Consider the following 14,897-nt stretch of genomic DNA (forward strand, 5'->3'; position numbering starts at 1 on the left):
CGCCAAGCAAGGTCTCACAAGCTAAAACATTTGATATATAGAAATGCCGGGCTTTCTTTAATACTACCATCAATAATAAACATTTAGAAGACAAGTTTTTCGAAGCTGAAGAGCCCTTAAACAGACAGACTTTCCAACAGCATTTCAACTATGGTGTTTTCTATACTTGTATTAAATTAAGGAGGCAAGAAGCTAGAAACGCTATCCAGAGTGCTAATGCATTCCTAAAATTCAAAAAGTCAAAGCCAGCGGCTGTATTCCCAAACTGTAAAAAGTAGCTACTAAGAGGGGGTTTACTAAAATAATGTTATGACTATTATTGTATAAATACAAATAAGGAGACGAGAAGGACACTTATAATTTATTTGTGGTTAACTCAGCGTACATTTGTAAAGCCTTCATTATATGCATGGCGTCTGCTTCAATTGCTTCACTCAGTTTTTCCAACACATTTGCAAAACGTCCCATCCTCTGTAAATAAAGAGCAGATGTAGCATTCTAAACAAGTAATGGTTAATATTGTAAAAAAAAAATCCTGTTAATTCTACCTCTACTCTTGTTACGCAGTTCTCCATCATGACCATCAATTCTTCATCTGTTGCTTCTTCGCGAATATGCTGATCTAAAATTAAGCCTAGTCCTGAGTTCTCCGCGCTAACAGCGAGAAAACTGCTACTGCACAAAGATTCCTTATGGGTATACTTACTGAGAACAGAACTCCCTTCTGTGGTTTGGGATAAGACATGACCAGATGTTAACCGCTCCAAACGGATAGCAAGGTTACTCATTGCACATACTAAGCTAGGATCAATCGTTCGAAGTGTCTTGCGCGTAATGGATTGTGCAGCTATGTAATCTATTGGAGGTGGTGAAGAGGAATCCAGAGCAGGAATAGCAGATACAGTGGCCATAGTGTCACTTTTAGAAGGCTTGGACAATAGCGATGCATCGAGAGGTGGTTGCCCTAGTGACGCCACCATTTCGCTCTCACCAACATCAATACGCCCCAATAGCTGCTTTGAATAGACTAAACTTAAGGTTTCTGGCGTCTCCAGGCCCTTTAAGCGTCTTTCACCTAACTCGACTACGTGAAAGCCTAACTTTTTGAGTTGTAGTAAGTCTCGGCTTACTGGAAACGATCCCTCGTCCTTATCTAGGTTTTCATCCAGCTCAGCATCATCACTAAACATACTTGGAAAGTTTCGTAAAGCTGCAATAACATCGGACGACACACAAATTTGTCCTCCGTCAGCAGCGTTACATATGCGACTAGCCTTGTTGACTACAGGACCAAAGTAATCCATACGCTGTGTGATCGGATTACGCTCGGATACAGGCGTACCCCAGTGGATACCCATGCGAACTGATAGACCTTTATATATTATGACACCATCCTTTTCTATTTCCCTGCCTTCTTCTGCATTAAGTATACCAGCTGGCCAATCAGCCTTCAATAGTTGTAGTTGAACAGTGAAACACCACAACAAAGCCGCTGTGATATTTTTGAAGCAGACCATGAAAGCGTCCCCTTCTGTTTTTACTTCATAACCGCCAACGCTTCGCAATGTTCGACGCATAATGGCATCATGAATCTTGATGGCTGCTCTCATATTCTCTGGCTGAGTTTCCCAAAATTGAGTAGAGCTTTTGATATCTGTGAACACTAAAGCCACTTGACTCACAGGAGGCGCTACCTCTCTCTCCAGGCGTGCTAATGTCTAGTTGAATTGAAAGGTATTATTAAACAAAAACATACTAAATACTATTTTTACCGAGTCGCCAGGCACTTCTTCTTTTCCTCTCCGTTTATTGCTTTTCATCAGCATTCCGTCTTCCGCTACTCCATCAGTTCCGCTTCTTCCAGTACAAATGTTGTTCTTTCTAAAGCGTTTATCACGCTTATCAAACATGTCACCAACGCCGATTACCATGACCATCAAGTTATCATTTGCACCATATGTAATAGCAAAATCGCGTAATTTTTGTGCCGCTGCCATAAGATCATCTTTTTCAGTGCGAGTAATGTCTACAGCAGTTTGGTATGTCATTTTATCCCAAAGACCCCTTGAAGCCATAATAACAAATTCGTCATTTTCTGATAGGTCAATGGTTGATACGAACGGATTGCAGTTAACTACAGGTATAAGATGGAAATGACCAAAGCTCCTAGAGACTTTAAGCTCATTCTTAAGTAATCCAGAGTTAGACACGTAGCCACCAGCAGCACGAATACGAGAGACTTCGCTAGGATTTAAGGGAATATGTTTTTGGGTAATTTCAAATGCTTGTCCGTTGTTTCGGGAGATTACTGCAAGTACGTCCCCCACATTAGCAACATAAAGCTTAGTACCCGAAATATAGCACACAACAGCTGATGCCCCAGACTCTTTGTCTATTTGAGAAAGTGATCCAAGGCTTTGTTCAAGACTTAAAAATGCTCGACGTATAGCAGATACGATGGTATCTTCACTTTTGATAGTAGCCAGTTCTTTGGTAAAATGGGTCGTGATTTTATCGTTCAACTGCTTTGTTAAACGGCAACCACCTTTGGGATGTTTTGATCCATCAAATAAAGCAAAGATACATTCATCCTCTTTCGATCGAAAACGAGGCATCACGAGGTCCCAAGTAGAGAGATGGTCTGAAGGCCCTAGCCAGTCAGCAATACCATAAGACATACTATTCACTTCAGAGGGCGATGTTCGCACACGACGATCATGGAATTCTTCAGGGATAGAAACACCCAAAATAGTGATATCCATGAGACCAAGCATGCGGAGTTTTGTCAAAGCGCTAAAATCAGAAAGGTCCTTATCTTTAGGATTGAAAGGGTCTGGATGTGTTTTTTGGATTTCTAATCGCTTGTTACCAGAAAGATTTAAATACTTTAAGCTCAAGTTCCAGTTCCTTTATTAAAAAAAAAGTCAAATTAGCATACTCTTGATATGATAATGAATTTACCAGTTCCAGTCGTAAGGCCAATTAGCAATATTATATTTGAGTACATTATTTCCAACATCCAACACTACTAATTTTCGTAGCTTTCCAATTTCAGCAGGCAGAGTCTGTAGTTTATTTCCGTTGACAGCTAAAACACGTAGAAATTGAAGTTTTTCAATATCATCTGCAGGCAATGAAGTAAACTGGTTTCCAGAGAGGTAGAGTTCATAAAGTTGATAGCGTAATCCTCCTGCTGGTATTTCATACAAGTCGTTGAATGACAGATTGAGTGTTCTCAGCTCTGAAAACAATGAAAGCGGAGCCCATATATCATCTGTTAATCGGTTATCTCCAAGGAGAAGGTGCTGAAGAGAAAGCGAAAGAGGAGGCGGATGGTTGCGTAGGCTTCCAAAGGAACTAGATGGATTAAAACAGTATGACTGTAACGATTCCGATTGAGCGTGAGACATGATGTCTGCCATAGTGGCATTTTTAGAGCTTGTATGTAAATGCTTGATAGAGCCTTGATCAGCATTTAGTGATGATGTTGGCATCATATTTAGTATATTATCCATGCTGTTTATTACAGAAGCTGAGTCTGATTGAGAGACTTTATTAGGTACAGGAGGTGAAGTAATAGCTGAATAAGGCTCAGGGAAGGAATCGAGTAAGTTGGAGGAACAATTGAGAGTTGAAAGCGAAGCACACAGCCATATTTCTTTTGGTAATGCTTTTAAATTGTTCTTTTGCGCATCTATTCCCTTGAGTTTCCCCAACTTTCCGATTTCACTAGGTAGGACTTCAAGGTAGTTGTTTTGAATTGACAGCTTTGTTAATTTTTGAAGGGCACCAATACTTGATGGAAGTGTACTCAGCGTATTGCTGTCTAGTACAAGACGTTTGAGACCTAATGTATTTTCAAACAAGCCTTCAGGCAAGCTCGAAAGTTTGCAGTTCGATAAATTGAGCTCAGTTAAGGACTTTCCACCAGAAGAGCTTGTGAGGTTGAATTGGGTAAGATGGTTTTTGTACATTTTAAGTTCCTTTAAGTTTTTGATTTGGAAATTAATGATGCTTGAAGAATTATAGTTAACCAAAAGAATTTCAAGCTTTGGCAAATGAGATACAACATCAAGGTCAGTAATGAGGTTTTGACGAATATCTAGTTCTTGTAATTTAGTCAAGTTTATAAAACTTGCAGGTAATCGACCAGTAATTCTATTAGCGATAGCAAATAATCCAACCAAATTGGCTAGTTGACCGATCTCATCAGGAAAACTCTGAATTTTGTTGAAACTAATATCAAGGTAGGCCAAAGAGTTAATTTCGCATACAACAAGAGGAAATTTGGTAAATGAATTATTGGAGATAAATAATGAAGTCAAGTATTGAAAAGAGGAGGCAAAGTACGACGGTATAGTTTCAAGCCGGTTATTTATAATACGTAATGTACGTAGTTCTGACAGTTTTTCTAGCCCTTCATGATCCAAGTCGCGTAACCTATTTCCAGAGATATTCAAATGTTTAAGAGAAGCTATATGTTGGATGGAAGATGGCATTGCGTTATATTCATTATTCGCTATGCAGAGTTGCTTTAAATTTGTGCATGTTTGGATGAAATCCAGGGGAATCTCCATATGCATATTTACAGAAACATCAAGTGATAGTAAAGATGGCGCATGCTTATATAGATATATTGGTATAGTTGCCAATGAACGTGATTGAAGATCAACATATTCACCAATTTCTTTATCATCTTGCTGCAAAGGCTGTGACACGTTTGGCATCAATTGAAATCTAATTAAATAGCTAATATCATCAATAGTGTCATCATCAGTATATCCCATTTGTTCCTGAAGCATTTTTTGTATTTGCACTGGACGTTCAGTTAGATCCAGTACACGCTCTGTGTTTTTATAAGAAAAAAGGTGATATTAGCCTACTACTTCTACAAAAAAGATGAATTTTACCATTATTATATCGCCTCATTACTAGATTGTATTTGGTCATGTCTGGCATAAAGAATTTACTTGCTAATTTCTTTAATATTTCATATGTTGTAGTATTTAAAGGGATATGGAGAGTGTTATAAGTTTGATCAGGTCGATATATTTTTATGTTAGCCTATAGCAAATGTAAGTGTATATGTAAGCCAAGTAGCCCAATATTAAGTACGTTTCTCTTTGGAATATCCCACTTTTTCTGAACATGGAAATCTTCAAATTCAGCTTGATCGTCATCTAAAGCCAAATTTGCAGCAATGGAAGCAGGCTGAACACCCCAACTATCAGGAGGGGCCCAAGATTCAAAATCAAACCCCTATTAATATTTTTTTAAGTTAAAACTACAAACACTTTTTTTAATACCAAGCTCAGATTATCTGCCGTTAGTTGTGGGTTTGGAGAAACGGTTTTATTAAGATCAGACTTGAAAATACCATCCATTGTTTCAAAGTTTTGGTCCACTGTAAAAAAAATTAGCAAACAAATGTACTAAATATGCTGCTTATTTACTTGCATTTTAATTGGAACAGTTGGTCCTAACAAAAATTGAGCTTTTAGTATTTATATACAAAAATAAATGGAGAATACCTTTCCATTATCCAATTTTCCTTTTCTACTTGCTAATTTCTTTCTTTCATCTTTTTGCTTTTGGTAAGGATGTTTTTGAACATCTGACGCAGAGCTCAAATCTGATATATATCTAATATCGATTTCATTAGATTTTTTGCGTGTTGCTAGCATAGTCTGATTTGTAGACGATAAAGTTGCGGTTGTCGAACTTGTCATAGTAGATGTTATTGAAGATGACGTTCCATTACTGCTATTATCTACATATTTTAACATATTTAATAGCATACGCCACAAGTACTGTGTTTATTTACACCTACTTCTCTTTTTACCGAGTCTGAAGAAATGCCGTTTCTTTGGTTGATGCTCTATGATAAAGAACAATTGATATAAAAACTCCGCTCAGGGCCAAGAACACATCCTTACCTTCCAGTCGAAATTGGCCATGATCAATTGAATTACTTCTTCTTACCAAACTATCGCAATCTTCATTGGCTCCAATATGTGTACCTCCTCTAGGATATGGAACTGTACTGTTTTGAGCTTCCAGACCTGATGGTATTGGGCTTACTCGGGCCGATACTGAGGCAGTTGGTACAGGCTTTGGCTTTAAGCTGTTCGTATCAGATGTTTGTCCGTTAAATGAACGCCTCCTTTGCATTCTGTTTTCCAGGTCTGATGTTAAAATAGTTGCGGTTGATAGATAAGGTACTGTAACAGAAAGTGGTGTTGTATCAGTAGATGAATTATAATACTGATACGAAGACGATTTTTCTACTGCTGTCTCTGATTTTAGGGTTTGCTGGTTTAAGGGTGGAGGAATAGGTGAACCGGCTAAACAAGTTAAGATATTAAAGTAATTAGAAGAAAAAAGTAAGAGAAAAAAAGAGGAAAAATAAAAGAAAAGGAGAGGAAGGAGAGGAAGAGAAAGAGAAAGAAAGTGAGGAAAAGCAAAGCAAGACCCCTTACCTCTTGAGGATTCAGGTGAGTGATGACCAAAAACCCGATTGAAAAAGGAATCTGAATGCTGGTTATTATTTGGAAGTAAAGCTTCTATTTGTGTATCCTTTCTTTTTCCACCGTTATTCGATTGTTCCCAACTTGTTGAATGCATATGTGCAAGATACTGAGTATTTTATACAATAAGAAAGAAAAAAGCATGAAAATACAAAAGCAATAAAAACATTTTTAGTGTAACAGAAAACAGAGGAGGCATGGCCTTAAAAGCACATAAAGAAACGTTGTATCTTTTATAATTACAAAAATTTATCTCAAGTCTGATTTACCGTTTTCTTCCTTTTTTTGGCACTCATTCAAGAAGTCCACAAACTTTTGCCATACATTGCTTAATGGATTCTTTAAAGTCAAATAAAAGTAAGAAAGAAAAAAGAAGCTGTTTTATCTATAAAATCTTTCTTAAAGCTTTATATTTTGTTACAAAACCAATCTATAATATTTTGTTAATGTGTAGCATTAAACTCCTTGCACAGAAATGAAGTATAGCTGAACTAGAAATGTGTGAAGATTGGCAGCATAAATAAGTTTTCTTATTCGACTTTAGGGATCTTTTTTTAGATCTTTTTACTAATCGATTGTTCCTTGACAAGACGCACAAAAAAGTTTCAAACAAAAATCTTGGTTTAATAAAATTCCTTCATATGCCAGAGTTTTTTAAAAATTAAATATAAGGCTTCATAATATAGCTACTATCTAAATATATGATGAAGTCTAAAGTATGATTGATATGCTAGAATCCGATTTGATTACCTCCTTTTAAAGAAGCTCTCCGTAAATTTACTCTTATTTAGATTATCTGTAGAGTATCCTTGTTCTGGAATTCGATATTGTTTTACAACTATCTTCTGGTTTCATTAGTATTATTGTGTTTTGTCAAATATAAATCTGTCATCTTAATACAAGATCTCTTTCAAAATACCTATGTTTACATAAACCTTTGTAATACTTTTCCTCATAAGTATGATTGTTTCACTTTTGGTACCCCTTTAATATGCCCCTGCTTATATGTTGCATAGAACCCGGATTGTGATCAAATTTGTCTTTAATGCTCTCCTTTGCAATTTATCCGAAATCCGAGTGTAAAAAAAAGACATACATCATTGCGATAACTGGAAACATACCAGATTTACTGTTCTCATTTCTCTCTCTCTCTCTCTCTCTTTGTTTATAATTAGTTGATTATTATATGATAAATGCCTACTATTTGAATATTTTGTAATAAAGCAGTAGATAAAATACTGACATTTTTTTTAAAAGATGAAATGTATATGTGAATCAGGTTTCTTTTAAGAGAATGTCTAAAACCTTCAAAGCACGCATATTTCAAGAATGGTTTTTTTTAATAATACTACTGTTAAGAGCGTCCAATAAAATTAAATAAGCTACTTTCAGCTACAAGTAGAGCGTTGCTTAAAAAGTCAGGAGCATCTCATAGTGAACTGTGCACGATTAAAGCATAAATAGTTGATTACATAATTAGTTAGCTGGCTCACATATATTAATAAGATTGAAATAACTCTGGATTGTATGGCGTGGGAGTATCTTCAATTGCGTTATTTTTAAATATAGATCGAGTACCAAATTACAAAAGATTATGGTGTTGGATTCTTACTACAGTAAACCAACAGTTGTCTACTTACTATCATATTAAGGAATTACAGAGATGCATACAGTTGACTACTAGATTATCCATACCATGCAGTTTTTAATTGTTGATGAAGGGGAAAAAAATATTGTTTTGCTGGATGTGTATCACAGAGATTAATAAAATGTACTTTTCTATTAAATCACTTTACTTGATTTTATTCTGTAAAGTAAAGTAGAATTAAATAAGCAAATTTTTCTGAACATTATTTTAAATAGTTTATTAATAATCATTTCTTACTGCTTAAAACATATCAAAAGCTTTAGATTTTTTTTTGTAGAAATAGATTTTCTGGGTTTTAAAAGAGATGTATGTGAAAATGGTCAATCATCACACTTACTATTGATCGCATCATATCTGTGTAACTATAGACTACCTTTGCAAATACTAGTTTGCTATATCAAGGGATTTAGCTTATTATTATGCAAGCAAATGATGATATTATACAAAAAGTGGTTTAATGCTTACGCCATCGAGAAAGTAATTTATGAAATAAAAATAATTTTTTAGATGTTTATATAAATATAAATCATTATTTTTCTTTGCTCAAAATTTAAATATAATTTTACTATAATAATATTCAAGAAAGCAATGGCTCCTCCTAACACTGAAGTTATAATTCAAGAAATCGAAAAACTCAATTTGCAGAAACTTGCTCGTGAAAAAGGCTATTATCTTGTTCACCCAGATAAGGAGGTAAATTATTACAGTTGATTTATTAAATTGGATCTAATATCGCCTATAGTATCCTGAGATTGGTTCTTTTGAGCACCAAGATCCTGGCCACCGCGGCGATACCAATAAGGTTTCTCTTTTCAAGAATGCTACCAAAGTATTTGATGTGACGCCTCATATTGGCACCGAAATTCACGGTCTTCAATTAAGTCAATTAACCAATCAACAAAAGGACGATTTGGCTCTTTTAGTGGCCGAGCGTGGTGTTGTCTTTTTCAGAGATCAAGATATAGACGTTTATCAAGCTCGTGAGTTTGGCAAACACTTTGGTCCTCTTCATGTCCATAATACATATGGTCATCCTGAAGGTTTACCTGAAGTTCACGTTATTTATTTTGATACTGAAAGCACTCAAAAGTTCAAAGCTTCTCTTGGGGTCGATATCTCTACAAGAAGTGCCACCGAAGGTAAGCAACTTGCAAAAATTCAATATTTTATAAACATCATTTAAATAATTTATTAATTAGTCTGGCATTCTGACGTTTCTTATGAACCTCAAACTCCTGGCCTTACCCTTCTCAAAATAGACACTTTACCCTACACTGGTGGAGACACGCTCTGGTCATCAGGTTATACAGCCTATGACAGGCTTTCACCCGCCTTTCAAAAGTTCCTTGAAGGCCTTCAAGTTATTCATTCAGGTCAAAAACAAGTCGAACAGGCTCGTCGTGCTGGCTTCACAGTTCGCCGAAAGAACTGGGAATCAATTCATCCTCTGGTTCGCACTCACCCTGTCACTGGATGGAAGGCCATCTATGTTCAACCTGGCTTTACAAGATCAATTGTAGGTCTTCCCAAACGAGAATCAGATGCCATTTTAAATTTCCTCTTTGATCATATTGCTGGGGGCGCTGATTTCCAGGTCCGTTTCAAATGGGAAGAAAACAGCGTTGCCGTTTGGGATAATCGTGTGACGGCTCACAATGCTATATTTGACTATATTGACTTTGGTAAACGACATGGTTGGAGAATTACACCGTTGGCAGAGAAACCTTATTTTGATCCAAATAGCAAGTCAAGAAAGCAAGATTTAGCTGAAAAACAGAAGGCTGAAAACAAGTAATGACTTTGAACACTGCTTTATTCAATAAATCGAACAATTAAATCATGCAATACTTATACAATGGTTACACCATTCAAAAAATTTTCAACGCTTCTTTATGTATTATTACAATTAAGCAATGCTTTTATTTACAGATTTAAATAAGTACGCGGTGTCTCAGGACACCATACTTTCCCAAGCCAGACCAAATGAGACATAAAAGAAGCAAAAAATCCCCTAATAGCAGCAAAGGCAAAAAAAAAGAAAAGGACAGAGGGAGAGAAAGAAGTAACTTGTGAATAAATCATTGTTTGGAAAATGGGCCTCAAAAAAGGAAGTTGTGTAATAAAACAAAAGCTAGGCTCAGTCCCTTTTGGCTGGAAAGAATTCATTGAGTATAACGGTAGTCATGATGCCTTTTCATTAAAAAGGCAGACAGCGGCGCACTTGACAGGACGTTTGAGGAGATGGGTAGCACAAATGACACGTTGACCGAAGATATTGCATACGTTGTACTCCTTTTCATCTTGATCGAAGTTGTTATAATAAAAATTTCGAAGACTTTTTGGATCCAGAGGATCGTGATCGTAGCGTAAGGGAACCTCAAATTTCTTCAATTAGGAGCGGAATTAAACTTCATAATCGTTTGAATATGGGAAGGGGGCAACAAGATGGCGCTCGGGTAACGAATGTTAAGGATACAACTATTGTTGGTATGCAACTGTCGAAGAATAGAGCGTAGTTGGCTAATGAGAAGGCAGCACTATATAGGGAGATAGGTATTTAAACCCTCGACTGGCGGAAGGGGATCATTTGGTAAGTGTTTAAAACTACCATGACAAGGAGGGAATAATGGCAGTAGAGGCGAACATGTGTGCAATAGCAGTAGAAACTTTAGATAACCGCACAAGGAGGGAAGCATTTTGTGTTTATATTCGATTGGTTTCAATCTTGGCTGCAGCAAGCTCTGCTTGTAGCTGCTTTACAGTAGGCATGTTCAGGCCTGGTGTTATGGATACTTTTCCAAATAAGGCAGAAATCTATAGCAAGTGATGGAAAGCGGAAAAGAGTCTTTATGAGTTATTAACCTTAAACAAGCCATTTATTCACAAAACATTAAGTGACTACAATGTGTATGTGCTATCTTAAAGTATCGTATCGTGCGAACCAGATCAAATTAGGTTAAAGAAATTAAAAACTGTTAGGGAACAAAAAGAAAAAGTTAATGACTGTGGATGTATCTTGTCATAACATAGGACGTCGAGCTCATGAAGGATGGTACATATAGTTGACCAACGAGGAAACTAGAGCGTCACACTAAATTAGAACTAAGGTCCGCGGGTAGGTAAAATATTAAAAGGAGCGACAATGGATCTACAATAGTTGTTGGTATTTGAAGAAGCGAATGCATATTCAAGCGATATGATGATATCACAACAGACTAATCTACTCATTCCCTTCAAAAATATATGTTAAGATCTGCAAGAAGCATTCAAGTTTAGCAAGTTCCTTCAAGTACAAAAAGCAATTATTTTTTTGAACATGGTTTCCTTTCCAATTGTATACAATTCAAAAACAGGCAACATTATGACTCTCCAAATATTTTACAAAAAATTAAAAATGCTATTTTTACTGGAAATCTTACCTTCAAGCCGTTTTTTGCATCTTTATTGCCAGCTGAACCAAACGACCTCTATTTTGACGATGAAGACAATTCAATTGAATCAATTATCAACTTTGATTCATTCATTTAACACATGAGCTATGATGATATCAATATAACAGCAATGAAGAATCGTCAACTAAAGACAATGCTCAGCTTCAACTCAAATTCGGACATCACAAATATAAATTACAACAACTAGAAAACTTTTATCAATAGTCATATGCATAGAATCAACCCAGCAAATGTAAAAAACGAATATTGTCAACTGTGCAAGTTACAAAAAACAGAGCATATGCTCTTTACTTACATCCAAAGCAAGTCTTGTGGAAAGCAGTTTCCAAGAAATACTTTTCAATCGCTAAAGATCCTATTTACATCTCAATATTCCAGAATTTATATACACTTGGACTTTTCAAGTATCATATCTTACAATATCTTGACAAGTTTATAATCTATGATTTTTTTGCTACAGTCATCCGGTTTGTATGGAAAGCCCCCTGACAAAAATTCTTCGAACAGACACCTGTCTTGGATGATGTTATCATCAATCCAGTTCAGAAAGAAGTATTGAAACCATCTGCTTACAATTCTGCTGATTGCAAATTTATTAAAAAAATTCTTTCGTGTAACAATAGGCTGTTGAGCACAGATACTCTAATATACACGTGTATCATTGCACAGGTAACAGTAATGTGTTTAAGCGCTTTATTTGGTTATAATTTTCGAGCTTGCTTTAAACGTAAACCTTTTATTAAGAATATCATCAAATATATACGAATAAATAAAAACACAGGTATTCCTTTCTTTTAGGTACAATGTGATTAAAATAGCAAAAAAAAAAAAGAATTATTTTTAAAATTGATGTATGCTTCGTGAATTTGGCACTCTTAGACTAGTCATTTTTGTAGTATTTGAAACCAAACGACTTGTTTTACTACGTGTTAATGAAGAAGATGGTTTCGATAATAGATTAGATGGTGAAGCAGGAGTATCAGAGCATAGCAATGAAATTCCCAAAGATGTTGTGCTTCTAGGAGGCAGTGTAGGAATATGACTAGCTCTTTTAGGTACTTGGCTCATTCTGCTAATAGAACGAGGTTGTTTAGATAGAGTTGTTGATTGCGTAAGCTGAGGTATGATGGATTGTCTTGATTTGTTTACTGTTGAAGAAGGAGCAGGTATATGACTTGCACGTCTGGATAGATTGGAATGTGAAGACGAAAGGGAACAAGAAGCTAATTTTGACGTGTTTTCAGGTGTGCTGCTTAATAATCCGTATTGTTCTTGTCTGCGACGAACGGTACTTTGGGTAATAGGAAGTGTTGTACGAGACAGTACAGAAGCTTCAGTTGATTGACTATCAAAAGAAGAAGTAGATGTTGATTCAGTAGGGCATGCAGGGCGATGATGCTGATAATGTGGCACGACTGTTTGAGAGTGCATGTCCGTTTCGTTATAAAAACTCATTGGTCTTTTGTTTTGAAACAAAATCGATGGCTTTGGTGAACCAGGTAGCGTTTGGGCGTAAATATTAATTGAAGAAGATGAATAAGTAGGCGTATCTATGATGGATGAATTGGTTTATATTTAGCTTTTTTTTTTGGGTTATAAATAAGTATTAATTACCATAGTGTGCTGTTGTTGGTGACGATACTTTCAGCGTATTCATGAAGCTTTTATTATTTCCCTATTATAATACTTAGTACAAAATATTTATAAAATGATGAAAAGAATAATAACCTTTTGGTATAAATGCGATTTGTTTGATTCATTACTGTCTTTGTTATAAGTTGTCTTGTTGAATGTGCTAACTGGAGGTACATAAATCTATAAATAAATAAATGAGTAAAATATTCCAGTTAATTCAATAAATTAGGCATGCGTGTCTCAAGTCATACATTATCTACTTTCCAAAAGTCTTCCTTCGAATCATCAAGTTCTAGTGAGGATAAATTGTTCAAGTCAGTTTCTTCTTCCATGCTTGTTGTAAAATTGACATTGATGAGCTCATCCAAGTCAACACTATCTTCCGAACTAGCTGATACTATGGATAATGGCCTTGATTTTCTATTATAAATGATAGATAAGCATACAAACATATTCAGGTACAAACCAATTTTTTTTTTTTTTTACTTTTTGGTGATTGAATAATGTTGGCCTTTATTATAAGTGGGTACATTCATTAACCAACCATTGATAGCTTGTTGTTGTTCCATACTGTAAAATAAAAGAAAAATAGAAAGAAAAGGGGGAAAAAAAAAATTAAGGGTTTTCTAAAACAATGCTCATTAGCTTTTTTATATTAAATCGGAAAGTAAAATATCACGCAGTCGAATTTTAGACCCGAAAAAGGGAATTTTATTGTTCGCTTTTTTGAAAACAAATTAGTCAAAAAAAATAATTTGATTTGGCCACTTTATCCAAATACTTTTGGTCATAAAGATGTAGGATGGGTCATTTCAAGTCTAATGCTATCGAAGGAATTGCTGATTTGTAATTAATGTAGTACGGTAAAGAAAAGAGCATGTTTAAGTACTAATATGAAATCCTTATCCTTCCCTTCAACTATGTTCATTATGGGTTGGTAAAACTATCTTTTAGTCTCATCGAAGACAAGAACAAGTAGGAAGAAATAGACATACAAGCTAGGTAGTATGATTTGTTGCTGTCATCTATGGTAATGGAACAACAAAGAAGGTTGTATCACGGTGGCCGAACAAGGAGGTCGCACTGACCACTGACATTCGTCCGGACGCCATTGTATCCACCCTGGTCCAACGTGCGTTTGAGCAATCCTTTGGTTTTGGAAAGTCAAACTTGGCGATGACAGCATCACCAACCATCCTCTTTGCTTGGATACACTCAAGCTTGCCGTCTTGTCGTGCAACAACGTCTTGAAGCATGGTCACATTATTCTCACTTTTCAAGTCAATGGTAAGGAGGAAAAAAAAATTACTATAGTGTGTTCCGGATTATAACTATTTTATAATGCTTTGTAGAATGGTAGTTAGTTTTTTATACGACATAAATGTTACATAACCATTTATTTACCATGACAGAAATTGGCCGCATCACCATGCCTGAAGCATTGTCTTGCCCTCACTCATTTATCATATTGAAAAAACTCCGTACCTTATTGTGTGTCACCCCTTTTTTTAGCATTGCTATTACCAAACCAACCCATCACCATCTGTCGTCGCACCTGTCAGCATACCATCCCCGTAGTCGCATACCTCACCAACACCTCAATCTTTTATCCCTCTGTAAGTCCCCATATTTTGC

General features: G+C 35.8%; 3 protein-coding genes across 3 annotated transcripts; 1 reads left to right on the plus strand and 2 right to left on the minus strand.

The window, feature by feature from the left end:
• Positions 1-354: 354 nt before the first annotated feature.
• On the minus strand, positions 355-6,624 carry RO3G_06449 (uncharacterized protein; the record flags this gene model as incomplete). Its single annotated transcript, XM_067661039.1, has 11 exons — positions 355-498; positions 564-622; positions 707-1,718; positions 1,773-2,907; positions 2,962-4,846; positions 4,971-5,064; positions 5,116-5,259; positions 5,307-5,404; positions 5,561-5,643; positions 5,843-6,344; positions 6,480-6,624. 11 exons carry the CDS (start codon positions 6,622-6,624, stop codon positions 355-357), a joined length of 5,301 nt encoding a protein of 1,766 aa, XP_067517140.1.
• Positions 6,625-8,763: 2,139 nt separating this feature from the next.
• RO3G_06450 (uncharacterized protein) lies at positions 8,764-9,970 on the plus strand (the record flags this gene model as incomplete). The annotated part of the gene is made up of 3 exons (XM_067661040.1): positions 8,764-8,868; positions 8,918-9,314; positions 9,375-9,970. The coding sequence occupies 3 exons, from the start codon at positions 8,764-8,766 to the stop codon at positions 9,968-9,970; spliced, it is 1,098 nt and encodes a 365-aa protein (XP_067517141.1).
• A 2,497-nt stretch (positions 9,971-12,467) lies between these two features.
• RO3G_06451 (uncharacterized protein) lies at positions 12,468-13,831 on the minus strand (the record flags this gene model as incomplete). The annotated part of the gene is made up of 5 exons (XM_067661041.1): positions 12,468-13,177; positions 13,242-13,302; positions 13,356-13,442; positions 13,523-13,682; positions 13,749-13,831. The coding sequence occupies 5 exons, from the start codon at positions 13,829-13,831 to the stop codon at positions 12,468-12,470; spliced, it is 1,101 nt and encodes a 366-aa protein (XP_067517142.1).
• Between the last annotated feature and the right edge of the window lie 1,066 nt (positions 13,832-14,897).

Source organism: Rhizopus delemar, genomic scaffold, assembly GCF_000149305.1.
Source record: "Rhizopus delemar RA 99-880 supercont3.4 genomic scaffold, whole genome shotgun sequence".
Classification (NCBI taxonomy): Eukaryota; Fungi; Mucoromycota; class Mucoromycetes; order Mucorales; family Rhizopodaceae; genus Rhizopus; species Rhizopus delemar.